Below are 13690 nucleotides of genomic sequence, written 5' to 3'. Positions count from 1 at the left end.
TTGTGTTTTATGTCCAGGTAGTGATGGCATAGGCCACGATTAAGTTTATAATCCCACTGTAATTTCTATTGATTCTTGGTTCTTAAGCACATGACTTTTTACTTATTGAATCGATGGTTCCCAGAAATGCAAGCAGATATTTCATAAAATTTCTGAGAGCTGTCCCTTATTGCTTTTCTCTGTGTGGAATTCAGGAAATTCAGGTAGCAAGATATTTTGTGTTGTGTCCTAGAGAAGTGCATTCAAAAACATTCAGTATTTTACAGGAAATAAAACTGAAGCAGTTGTCTGGAAGGTAAATAACTGAGGCACAACCAAATGGTACCTTAATGGCTGTAACACAATTTCTAGCTGAAATGGAGAGAAACTGCCAATAAACCAGCGTTGAAACGAGTTCTTAAACACAGAAACATTTAAAGCTAGAAGTAGAATTGAGAATGCCTGTTTTAGCCAAATTTGAGAGGTCTCAGATAGACTAGTGAAGTTGTTAGACTCTAGAAAAGCAATATTGCTTCTTGTCAAATTTGGCAGGGGTGTCTAGTTTTCCTGTTTGCATTTAAAATGTTTTTGCTTCCTCATATTTACAAATTAAATTTAAAATGTGACCTTTTAGATCCCCGTTGATATGAATATTTGATTATCACTGTAATGTAAGTAGGGCTGTTTGGTTTTTATTTACATATTCTGTAAGAATTTGTTCTTGTGTAGTGCATATGACACAGAATAACAAAATTCTTCTCAATATGTCCACCATTTTAGGTGATCCTGACTTTTCCTATAAACCCTGCCACTTGGATAAAGGTGTTTGAGGGGTTGTATTTCTAATTGTTTTTAATTATTTAAAAAAAAAAAACTGTTTTATTTCCATTCCTTTCAGCTCAGATTCCTTTAGTTCTAATTGGTGACGAGCGACTCATTAATGGTTTTCTTAAAAGCTGAAGAGCACCAAGCAAATCCTCATTTTAAGTTCTAAAATAGTTTACTGATATAAAACATCAGCACTGGCAAAGCAAAGCCTGCGATATGTTGGCAGGACAGACCAGTAGGTTTGCTCATGGTTAAAGGTGCACCTGGCTTTTGAGTTTTTAAATTAGCCAATTGATTAGAAATACTTCAATTTTGATGTCCCATTTGGGAGCTTTTTCCGAAGCAGAACTGCACTGAATTCTTCTGTGTAGCATGTCATTGTACACGTCAGTCTCTTGGGATAGATACAAGTATATGTAAATATTAACTGTTTTCAAATTACTTCAATTACTGGGGAAATGATTATCTGAACTTCTTTGAGGTAATATTCTAGGTGACCTGAGGGTACTTTTCCCCAGTGTCCTGTGTAGCTTTTTTGTTTCTATTTCCATTACAGTGATGGTGTCACACATGTACTAGACAGATAAGCATAATTTGATTTAGAGCACATCTTTTAACACCTGTAATTCTTTTTCTGCAGTTGCAGTACTAGGGAGCTTTAGTGCACCTTTCACAGTCATTTGGGGTGTTTTTTACTTTCCTTTAGAAAGTTTGGAGACACACTTTGGAAATTGCTTGTGACTTTGTTTGTGAAACACTGTTAAATCATGAAGAGTGGAAGGGGGCTTCATCTGTTCATTTAGATTACAGAAGTAAACCAGTTTTGCCTGAAGGTTTATTGGCAGTTTTCACCTGCTGCCTTAAAACGTGTCTGTTTGGTTGGGGTTTTCTCCCCAGAATGCCGCTTTCTCATTGGGTATGTAGTGAAAATTAGTATTTTCAAGTGGACTGAACAATGAACTTTTCTTCATATTTAATTTTGCATTCTTTTTCCTGTTTCTCCAGCAATAGGAAGTGCAGTCTGCCTGTTAAACCACATTCAAATTGGGTTTTAGTATTCCAGCAGAAGTAGATTGAAGAGAACAAATAGAAATGGGGCAAACAAGCAAAAAAAAATTTAGTAAACTGCTCAAAAGCACCGTGTGTGCTGTAATGAAGAGAAATATTATCAATTAGGTACTGTGCTTTTTAAAATGTAGCACCAGTACTGGTGATACTATTGCAGTTAAATGAAACACTGTTTTAATTTTCTCAGAAGCTTTGGAAATAAAGTTACAGTGTGAGAGTGTTACAGTGCAGCAGGAGGTTCTGAGTGCTGAGTGAGGAGGAAGTGGGTCTGAACTCCCCTCTTTTGCTGGCCTGGTGGGTGACACTGGCACATCAACTTCCCTTTCTGCGACATAGTTTTACTTCTATAAAGTACATGACTGTGTCGTCTTTCCTTTGACAAAATCCACTGAGGTTTATATGTAAAAAGGCTTACATTGCTCTCATGTTTATGTTGCACATTTTGAGACCCGTTGTATTTTGTTATCACCATAAAGAGGAGGGCCTTGAAATGGGATCGCATCTATTTTTTAAGGTGAGAGGGCTGAAAGATTAAAGATCTGTAATAATTTATGAGGGAGTATAATATTTTCATTAATTTTGTCATACAGGGATCACATCTGTATTTTCTGAGCACTTATTCTATCAGAGAAGCTATTTAGAAAACAACAAAAAATTATAGTATCATATGTCAAATGAATAATTGGTAATGTAAAAACACCATCCTCAAAAAAGAATCATACTCAAAAAAACCTTTTTATCAAAAAATCCCTTTTTTTTGAGAAAACATAATTCTGAAGGCTCCAAGAGCTCTCAAAATTTGTTCCAGGAAGCAATTGTTTTAGTGCCCAGGTTACATTTGGCCACTCAAAAGGAGTTAGAGTTACTTGGCAGATTGTGATCTGGGTCCTCATCTCCAAATGTGTTGGGTGGGCTCGACAAGGAGCACCATGAATGTACATGAGCAGGTCTGGCTGTATTTTCGAGGAGTATTTTGTAGTTTTAGTATGACTGTTTTTATCAGAAGTGCTTATGAACCAGTATTCTTACATTTTTTTGCTGTTTTGAACGAGTAGCAGTGGAGAGTTAACACAGTGAAAATGAGATGGCTGCAGTGACTGCTGTCAATAACGCCAAGTTCTCATCAAGTTGTTACTACTTCTGCTGATCCCATCAAGTAAATTGCCCTTGTCTACTGAGTGCTTTGTTATTCCCCGAGGTTTGTACCATCAGATGAAAAGAAGAAACAAGGCTGTCAGCGAGAGAATGAAACTCTAATCCAGAGGAGGAAGGACCAGATGCAGCCAGGGGGAACTACAGTCAGCGTGACTGTCCCTTACCGAGTAGTAGACCAGCCTCTGAAGCTTATGCCACAAGACTGGTAAATACATTTCTCCTTTGCAGAATTTCTTAAACCAGGACAATGCACAATTTGGAGAGGGCCAATAAAATACTGTGAAATTCACTAAAAAGCAAAGATACAGATAAAAGAACAGGTTTGATTAAGTGCACGGGAGTCTTTAGGTGAAAATCGTATGAAACTGAACTCATCTAAAAAGGTCTTAAAATCTTGCAACACACTCTGCATTTTCACAGTGTGAGCAGCACAGCTGATTTTATTAGGTTTGCCTGAAATGGCCCAGAAATTCAAATAGAAATGTTCCTGTTGTTTTTTGTGGTTTATGATACTGTAATGTGCAGGTCACTGAACCGTGATCTGGGAGAAAAACCCTTCTTTCTTATCTGCTTTCCGAAGGAAAGTCTGTTGGGAGGATATGTTTGCAGACCTTCAGCATCTGACATTCCAACTTATTTTTAAAAAAAGGAAAGAAAATACATCAGACAGTAAAGACTGAACAGTGATTCCAGTATTGGAGAGCATTCATTGAATTGAAATCATTGATGGAAGTTTATATCTGAAGGGAGAGCCCTAGTTGGGGAAAGGGAATCATAGATAGTTTTTACTTTTATTAAAAAGCTGGAAACGGGTTATTTGGTCTGTAGCACATTTCTCAGTGCAATGAAAAATAGTTCTCTGTGAGGAGGAAAATTCTGGAGAAGCATATTTTTATTGTTTTATATATTTTTGTTATTTAAGGAAGTCCATTATGCAGCATTTTTATTTCTTCTTCACAAATGTGGAGGTTTTAGATGTGGATGGTGACATATTTGGTGGTTTTGTGACTTCCACATTAGATTTTAATGGAAAGGAATACTTTGAAAAGGTCTTGTTCCTAAATTAATTGTTCTCTGTCATTAGAGCTTGAACTAATCAGAAATCCATGGGTTTGAAATTCTGAATATCAAATAGCACTTACAATGTTTAATGATCAAATCTTTAAGAACCATCTCGACTAGATCTAAAGAGCTTCTGACCAAAGATATGAAGTGGTGGTGGTGGGGGGGGGGGTTGTGTTGTTTTTATCCAAGGGAGCCACATCCAAACTCCACCTTGATTATTATTTTCCGTTTGGCATTTGGTGGACTTTACAATGAATTAATTTGGGATTAGATTAGAGAGGTAGTTATTTGTTGTGGGGATAGGAACCGTGGTTGGATGATGTAAACATTCAACAGAAAGACCATATTTTTTACTCTTACAAAAGATGATGCACTTGGCAGTAATTTTAACTAGGAATGGGCAGAATTCAGAATAAAGGCTTTTAAATGGACACACCTCAGTTTACAGTGCTCTTCACAGAAGATTTTATTTAAAAACGTTGGACCAGTTTTTAAAAACAAAGTCATAATGACCACAAATAAACACTGTTTGACTTCTTATGATGGTAACATGAGAAACTGAGCTGCAAAACTGAACAGAGCTGAAAGTCCAGAGTAACCACATGAATTTTACTTTTGGTTTTGCTTAACAAAGGAAAAGCGGTTGTTGTGCTGGAGGTGTGCTTGCTAAATATGCTATGCTGCTGTTCCTAAAATAAGAAGCCATGCCAAGGCACAGTGCCTGTGTAGGAAAGCATGTCACTGCAATGTTGGAGGCCATCACCGTGTCGGTGCCTTTTGTGTTCGCAGGGATCGCGTGGTGGCCGTGTTTGTACAGGGTCCTGCTTGGCAGTTCAAAGGCTGGCCTTGGCTCCTGCCTGACGGATCTCCTGTCGATATCTTTGCAAAAAGTAAGGCGTTTATGTTGGGTTTAGATGTCTTGGTTATTTTTTTTTTTATTGGGCTTGGGGTTTCTTGAGGGCAAAGTTTCTTATGCTTATGGCAAAGTGCTTCCCGAGTGCTGTTGGATGGGGCTGGTTGGGCAGGCAGTGGCTTTGGTCTGCTCACAGACACCGAATATTAATGTGCCCTCTGCAGTTCTTTTGTTCTGACCTGTGGAAGCTCACAGAAATCTTCTCAGAGCTGTCATCTTTAAGAGTCAGGAAGAGCTAGTGTACAAATTTACTTTCCAAGCTTCTAAAATAAAAGGTGAACAGACAACGCATATTCTAACGATCAGCAGATAACAGATTTGCAGGCTGTCTTCACATTGCATTGCCACTTTGAACAGAGGATTAACCACCTAGTATTCCACTAAGAAGGCATTAAAAATATGATCTGGTATCTGATAAAAGCTTTAAAGTTTTAAAAAGCTCAAGTTTAAAGTTTCAAGTGAGCCAGATGTTAGCCCTGTATAGATCTGAACAGTTGAATTTCGGAGTTCTCACAAGCATACGTGGTGTGCTTTGAGGCAAAGTGCACTTCCCTGCACACTTCACTCCTCTGACAGTGAGGTGGACGATAATATCTAAGGAAACTGCCAGTTGCTCTTCTCTGTTGCTTCAGTGTGGAACTGCCTTAGAAAACAGACCTTTTGTTAGTGTCCAGTGGTTTCTGAGCCACAGATTTAAAAAAAAAAGCCAAAAAAACCCCCACAACGCACAACAAACCAGCGCACACACACAAAAGAAAAAACAAACCCAACAAACCAAAACCCGCCTTAGTTCAGTGTGTCATCTTCCTGTCAGTGTGATGAGGAAACGAGTTTTATCAGGTTTTATGTGTGCACCTATTTGGTATGTGAAGCAGAGTCTGGATTGTTTGCCAAGCAGCAAGGGAAAAACCCAACAGTTGGGCAGAAAGGCTAAGGATGGGTCTGTGAACAGGAAAATAGAATGAGTCTGAGAAGGAAGAGTGAAAGAGCCTGAAAGTCAGTGTAAAAACAAAAGTACACCACAGGAGAGAACTTGACAAAAGAGACTAATAAAAGAAGAAAACAACACGATAAAGTAAAGATACAGATAAAACAGGAATTGTGAAAAGCAAAACCAAGAGAAATACAGTGAAATATTTAAGGTCTAACTAGCAGTCGCATGCTGACATGTATTGACATTTCTGGTCTTTGCTATACCAGAAGTTCACATTCACAGCCTGCACGGTTCAATCTGAAGGTGCACAAATTGTTAAGCTTTTCAAGTGAAAGTATATCTGGTCTTGCTCAACACATACATTGAAATTTTAATTTTAGAAATGCATTATGTTGCTTCAAAGCAAGGTATTTTAAAAATATATTCCTGATAAAGACCATCTCTGACTTTTCCTGGTGACTTACCCCTCAAATGAGAACAGGTAAATGAAGGGAGCCCAGACAATGTCAGTCCAGTTGTACATGTTTAATTTTTCCTGAAGGTGTTGCTTTGCTGTTTTTATCGTGCTTAATAGTCTTCATGTATGTCGTTTCTGGGATTTGCAACCATTCATTGTTTCATCTGCAGTTTGCATTTCTTCTTCAATATCTGTGTTTCTTCTGACTAACAAATACTCAAAGCTTATCACTGTCATGTTAGAAAACAAGCAGGTAGCTTACCATAAAGAATTCCTCAATAAAATTTGTATGGATCAGAGCCTGTCCAACTGGTTTTATTTGTTCAATTGCTGTGTCACATAGCATTTCATTAACTGAGTCTCTAAAATTGTTCTCCTTAGTTTTCTTTACAGGTAGTCTGAGTATTTAATGTTCACGTAGTAAATAAGCTTCATTTTATAACTGCAAGTAGATGTTTGGGATGAAATTCTGAATGATGTCACTTGAACACACAAATACTTAATTTTGAATACCATTTTAAAGTTCTTACTCCAGGAGCACATCAGTGTGCTTTAATAGTGATTTGTTTCAGATTCAGAAGTGGATTGTTGTCTGCTCAATAACATTTAACCTTAATGCAGAGGCTCAGTCAGGTGTTTTCTCTAAATGCATGGCCCCAGTGTATCTTTGTTTGATTTCTCTGGAGCTATTTGAGTACATGAAATGTTGTATAGCAAAGATAATGTATATTTATTCTTGGTTTCCATTCACAAAGCTTGGAAATGTATCTGGCAGAGGTACAAGTGAGATGAAAATTTCTTTAGTTTGTCAGCTGGAAAAGAAAAAAGCTGATTTGACATAACAATCTTCTAGGAAATGCCTAGATAGATCTGGAAAAAAGAACTGATTTTTTAAATTATTTTTATCTGGTTTAGCCATTTAGCTGAAACTGTAGGTGGATTCTGTGGAGGACAAAATTAAGAGTGGTATTAGAAAACGATACAACCATGGCATTAAAAATAACTAGTTTTGACAAGCCTGGTCAAATGCTTCTGTTTTACTCTTCCAATACTAGTCAAAACATCAAATTGGTTACCAGACAGGAATTGTACAAGATTTAGATACTTTGCTTTTAGTGCTAACTTTTTAAATGCTTGGGCTTTACATAATTCACATATGACAATGGTTCCCAAGAGAAAAACAACAGTTAATATTTGACCATTTTTAGCTGAGTACTACATCAGGGAAAATTGGCAGTTACTAAATTTCTCAGAATGGTTCACGTAGCCTTTGGGGGTTACCCTGACATTCTGCTATCAATCATCTACTCAGACCTTCAGGAAGTAGCCAGGCTTCCTTCTCAGTGGTCTCACAAAAGCCTTTTAAAATTATTTTTAATTCTTTGACAGTCAGAAGATTTTCTCAAAGAAAATGCACTTGACTTGGCAAAGGGTTTCTGCCTTTCTCCTGGAATCTGTGCATCTAAAAATAGGGGCTGCCCTTTCACTTAAACCTCTAATAGCAGGAGAGCCACCGACCATTATATTTAGCTCAGTGCCATTTAGGAACTAGTTGACTTCCGTGGGTTATGGGCTTATTAATTTTGCTCTCAGGCTTCATTCTGAAAAAAAGAGTGATGTGGTGGGAATTTTCTTTGACTAATAACAAACCACTGTGAAAGTCTTCATGCTTGTACACTAAATGCTTTCCTTTTTCCTGTAGTTAAAGCTTTTCATCTCAAATATGACGAAGTGCGTCTGGATCCAAATGTACAAAAGTGGGACGTGACAGTGTTAGAACTCAGCTACCACAAAAGACACTTGGACAGGCCAGTATTTCTACGCTTCTGGGAAACTTTGGACAGGTATGTTTGCTGGTGAAAAGCCTTGATGCTCATGCTTTTAGGATGTTTGGAGAGACTTTGAAGTTCTGGCATCAGGGGAATTTTATACCACTTAGACACCCAAACAGTGTTTTAGCTTGAAGATGTTGCTTGTTTGGATTTTCCCTGATTAACGTAATAGAACATCATGATATATGTTTACAGGCTGTAAATAACAATCTCCAAAGTGTAATACACATGTATTTAAACAAGGGCAGCTACCATTAATCATCAATTAATGCCGTGGTTCCCCACGTCCCTTCAGGCAGAAGGCAAGGACTGGAGGACAGTCTCGGTGCTCTAGAATTTCCTTTTGTTCCCGCAGCCTTCCCCACAGACTACAGCTCTGAGCTTACAAGCTCTCCTCCTCTTTCTCCACCTCTCGAGGTGACAGTCTAGACAAGGTGACAAACTACCTTAAGATGAAGAGCCACAAAGCCTTGTCTTACCCTGATGCCTCCAAGTCCACAGCACTGGGTAGAACAACAACTCAAAGAACACATGACATGTAATAAGTTCTGGGCTGGTTTTTCTTCTGTGTATTAGGGGCCTTCTGCGTATTTAGCCCTGCCTTCTGTGGGAAGTGAGGGGTGGGGGAACAGCAGCAGCTCTGGGAAGAGCTGCTTTGCTTCTGACCCTGCTTCTCTGTGGCTCAGGACCCTCCTGAATCAGAATTTCACTGCAATACCTTTTTCATGCTGTAGAAGAAACTTTATTATGGTGAAGCAGTTGAAGCAATATCGAGGAAGGGGAGAAACCCATGCATTTCATGAATGTTTAATCTTTTTACGTTAAGTGCACAGCTTGAATGATGAAGTGAAAAAGAAAAATGCTGTGGGAGTTGTCAAAATAATTCCAATCGTCAAACCTTCCAGGGCTTCCTATTTAAAGGTCTCAGATAAACAATACAGGTGAACTCCCAGAATGAACTAGTTATCTTTAAGAACAGGCTTCCAATGTTAGAAGTCATCTGATTACTTGGAAAATGTGAATTTTCTTCAAGGCAAGGTTTTAGCTGACTGTCATTTAGTGGGGAAAATACTGTGCATAATACAGAGCTATATGGTGCCTAAGACATTGCATCTCTTTGGCAACTTTCTAATTCTGTAAGAATTCTGTTTTAACAACGTCTGTGCGTTTTATTCCTGAGAGTAAAACTCCTATAAATGCCACCAGGGTAGTAATATTGTGTTCTGATAATTTTTTTCAGGTATATGGTAAAGCACAAATCTCACTTGAGATTCTGAATCCTTCAGCTGCCATTTGTTTCCTGAAGTATGGATTGAGAAAAATGGAAGGGGCTCCGGTTTGGAGACCACAGCTCGCACTATAGGATATGTCAAGAACTTTACAAATGAGGAAGGGTCACAGTTTAAACTTTTTATAAAATCTTGTTTGGATGATTCATGCTATGGCAGGTTGATACCTGTTGTTATTCAGAAGCAAAGGGGTTTTGCTTAAAACTATTTTTTTAATGTTGTTAGCCTTCTAGTCTGCAATCCAAATTGTATATTTTGATAGCAGCAGTTCCTTCTCTTGTTTTGTTAAATTAGCCACATTTTTAAATATATATAATGTGTTTGGTTCCTTAGTAGAAGGTAGGACGGTCTCCACTGCAGGTCCCAAAGGTGTGTGTGTGTGCGCGTGTGCGCACGGGCTGTGTATATTTATGTGTGCGTGTGTCTCGATATATAATGTACAAAACAAAAATAAAAACCACAGGCACACTGACACACATGTAGGTGTTCCCAGGCTTCCTGAACCACTTCGCTTCTGAGCTTAGTTTTGGGTTTTCTTTGCTTATCGTTTCACTTACTGAAAATAATTTTGTTGTGAATGAATGCTACCCTTTAGTCAGTAGGACTTGCAAACTGAGCAAAGTGGAAGTTGTTTTGGATAAATCGAAATGTCAACTGTATATGTATATTCTGTCAGTCTTTGTTGAAAAAAAGGGAAGATGAAAAAATCTAGAAGCGCTTTTTTTGGATTTGTAATGTCCCGGTTTACTAAATCTTTAAACTTTATTATAGGAGTACCTTCGAGTCATGTTAACTTTAAATTACCATTCTCCACACACATCTCTTTATTTAAACTGAAAGTATGCATGTGTACATTCCCATCTAGCAAATACCTTTCCATATGAGTCTAAATGTTACCTAGATTAAACAATGAATAGAGGAGGAGAGAGTTTGGATTTTTTTTTCCCCTGAAAAAGCCACCACAAGGAATGAATAATTTTAACTTCTTTGCATTTACACCTCTAATACCACCTCTAATACGATTTTCTTGTGATGAAAGTAGCCCAGACTGTCTACAGGAGTTGTAATTTTCTGAGCTGAGTGGCTGATTTGGCCTCGTAACAGTCCTGCATTGGAATGGAAAATGAACCTTCTCCAGTTACCAAAGAACAGGTTTGCTTCATCTACAGTGTGAGGCCAGAAGACCCTGGTTTTTGTACCAATTTACAGCATCTCTGTATCTATTAATAACATTAGGTTGATGTTGCATACCAGTGAATGTAGAGAATGATCAAATACTGTAACGCCTGCATGATTTTTTTTCTGGGCTAGAAAATACATGTTTATATTCCTGTTCTTGAAATTCCAAACCATGTTTTTTTAATATACTTTACATTTAAGGTTTGACAAAAATAAACTGTTCTACCTATTCCATTTTAGTTTTGCTTTTATTTGATGTTACTTTCGTTTTTAATCAAACCCAAAGGCACATCTCCTTAAGAGGTTTTTAAAACTATGCCTTATATTTACGAGGACTGTGAGGTCTGACTTTTAATTGTATGTTTCCACCCCTTCTATGCTGCTGATCTGCTGTATTTTAAATGGTCTTGATGGAAATTTGAGAACTCAGAACTGCCAGACAACAACCCCAGTGACTCCCAAGATCAGAAGCAGCTGACACTGGATTTTTTAATGGTTTCTGCATAGTGACTGAGAAGAGGAGGCACTAAACAACTACCAGAACGTCTGCTATTTGTGTGGGGAGTTACTGTATTTTCCCTATATTTAAGCTTATAAATGTATCATTGTCATGCTGGAGTGGACTAAAACATTTGAGTTCTTGGTTTTAATCTGTACTATAACTAGCAAAGCTGTAATGGCCACCAACACAGCAGTTGCTACCATTAGGAAGTGGTTCAGTTTATGGTTCGTTACTTCATTGAATAGTGGGATATCATGTCTGCAGTTTTTAACTTGAACATTTCCGATTAGAAATGTAATTTTTTTTTGAACTTAGTCAGTGCATCATGGCCTGTGCAGTTTTCAGGAGACTTCTGCAGTGGGCAGCAAACTTGAAAAGCAAATTCTGAAGAAATGTTTGCTCACTTGCACTGGGACATACAGGCCACAGGGTGGGCCTGCAAGGTTCAGTTACCTTTGTCCTGTATTTCACTCGTGTTTTCAATGCATGTGCAATCCCAGATCCAGTATTGGATCTGGGATTGCACATGCATTGAAAACATGGAGCCATACAGGTGATGCTTGATTTGGATGTAAATTTGTGTGTATATTGGGTGTAATGCCTCTGAAATCAGTGACGTTACAGGGGTGTGAAACTGCCAGAAGAGCAACAACATCCAGGAAATCCTCGTATGAACTGTGCTGGTTTTTATGGGTTGGGCTTGGACCTTTAACATCTCAGAATTTTGTACTTCAAGCAGTTTGCGACGCGAGTTATAAAAGATGTATTTGTGAAGGAGTCGGCACCTGATCGTGTATATTTTTGTCAGTCATAAAAGCAGTGATGTTTATAAAATGAGCCATTTTGCAATCAGATTCCTGCTGACATTATTGGAAGTTTAATTAGGCTGTCAGAAAAAGCATTCCTGCTGCCTTCATAAATAACTGCACATAGATTATGAAACTACTTGGACTTAGAAATTTAGCCTTACAGCAGCGTTTTGCAACACAGCTGGAATTTTAGGCACTTATGTTATGCTTAATTTATCTACGAGTTAATGTAGAGTAATAAAGAAAACGGGTACTAAGAGCTGGGGAAGCTGGAGGATCAGACATCTGTTTTAGTGAGCTGCATTCTTATGGCTGAGCAAATTGGATGCACTACTTAGAGGTGTATAAAGTGTGTAAATTGTACTCAATTAAAATGTATAACTGTAACTGCACTGACTGTAGTTTATTGAGTAGTAGGATGATGCTACCTTGGGAATTGGGTATCAAATTGGCTGTTTCTGTTAAACATCTTAAGTGTCATACGACTACACTGTTGCATGAGTGTAGGATGAATGAGATGAAAAGAGATAAAACAAGCTGAAAACTTGGTTTGAAGTCTGCTGTTGGGCTCCCAAACTGTCAGCAGGTGATTATTTCTTTTAGTAACAAGGTTAGTGGGGCCAGCAGATGTATCTGAAGTAATGATTTTATATTAAAAACTAAAACACCTGTGATTTACACTATCTGAGCTTTTGAATGTTAGCCTGAACAAAGCAGACAAGAGGGGAATTTTTTTATAAGGTAAAGTAGGGCAACTGCAGGGACTTGCATACCTGAAGAAATTGCAGATCAGCATCCTCAGCTGAGGAAGCTCAGCTATTTAGCTATTACCTGGAAATTTTGAAAGGAAGATGGTTTCACAAATAGGTACTAAAGTCAGTGCTTGAGCTAGACAATTTATGGAACTGTTGTGCAATGCTGTAAACCTCTTAATTTCTGAATACAGAACAAAAATGTAGATTGCTAATTGTGTACTAAGTTGCCCTTGATCATAAGTTAAACTATTACGTTATATTTGACAGATCAGCCTTTACTGGAACAGCAAATTCGGTTTTGGCTTTCATTGGCTCTGCAGTTGGCAGACGTGCGAAAGTAAGTTTTATTAGTACAGCTTTTATTCTTTTGCTGGTGAAATATGCACTTAGTTGCTAATTCTTGCAAACACGATACAAAAAAAAAAAAAAGGAAAGCTGATCAAAATTAATGGCTTAGTGGTTTTAAAATTTAATGTCATGAATGCATTTTAATTCTAAGGCCATAACTAATGCCAAGTACTTTATTAGAGCAATGTGTTCATGAAAAATTAAAACCCCTGCCTGAAGAAACTGCTGGCCAAGTAGGTTACAGTTCAGCTAATCTGTGGAAAAATGTGCCACAAACTCGAAATCTCCTAATGTCACGGTCTGAGTAGCTCGTTTGTAACTCCACTGATTTGGTGAAGATAGGGGTAGTTGTGCTTTCCCTTCTGAACAGTTCCAGACTTCAGTCACACTTGTGCAGTTTTCCATCTTTGGTTTGGTTTTACGCCGAGACTGTTTACATGATATGAGGATTCTGAGGCAGTGACAGAAAACAGATCACTGAGTGTGATGTTGTTTAAGTAGAGCTCGGGCACTTAGTGAGAATAAAAATGGTTTCTTAATGGAACTGTGATCCAGAGGATAACACTGCATGATCCCT

At 38.0% G+C, this 13690-nt stretch overlaps 1 protein-coding gene across 1 annotated transcript in view; it reads left to right on the top strand.

Annotated features, from left to right (window-relative positions):
- The window catches only part of CDC73 (cell division cycle 73), a 103410-nt gene extending 92479 nt beyond the window's left edge, over positions 1-10931 (top strand). Inside the window, exons 14-17 of the mRNA XM_027899248.1 lie at positions 3074-3235; positions 4885-4985; positions 8102-8243; positions 9472-10931. Coding sequence (XP_027755049.1) covers positions 3074-3235; positions 4885-4985; positions 8102-8243; positions 9472-9508 — 442 coding nt within the window. The 3' untranslated portion in view covers positions 9509-10931. The remainder of the gene's footprint in view (positions 1-3073; positions 3236-4884; positions 4986-8101; positions 8244-9471) is intronic.
- Positions 10932-13690: the final 2759 nt, after the last annotated feature.

The sequence above is a fragment of the Empidonax traillii genome, unplaced genomic scaffold, assembly GCF_003031625.1.
Source record: "Empidonax traillii isolate 1590-97213 ecotype Southwest subspecies unplaced genomic scaffold, ASM303162v1 scaffold652:size654491, whole genome shotgun sequence".
Classification (NCBI taxonomy): Eukaryota; Metazoa; Chordata; class Aves; order Passeriformes; family Tyrannidae; genus Empidonax; species Empidonax traillii.
The sequence above is the reverse complement of the archived record's forward strand: the minus strand, read 5'-3'. Positions and strand labels throughout refer to the sequence as shown.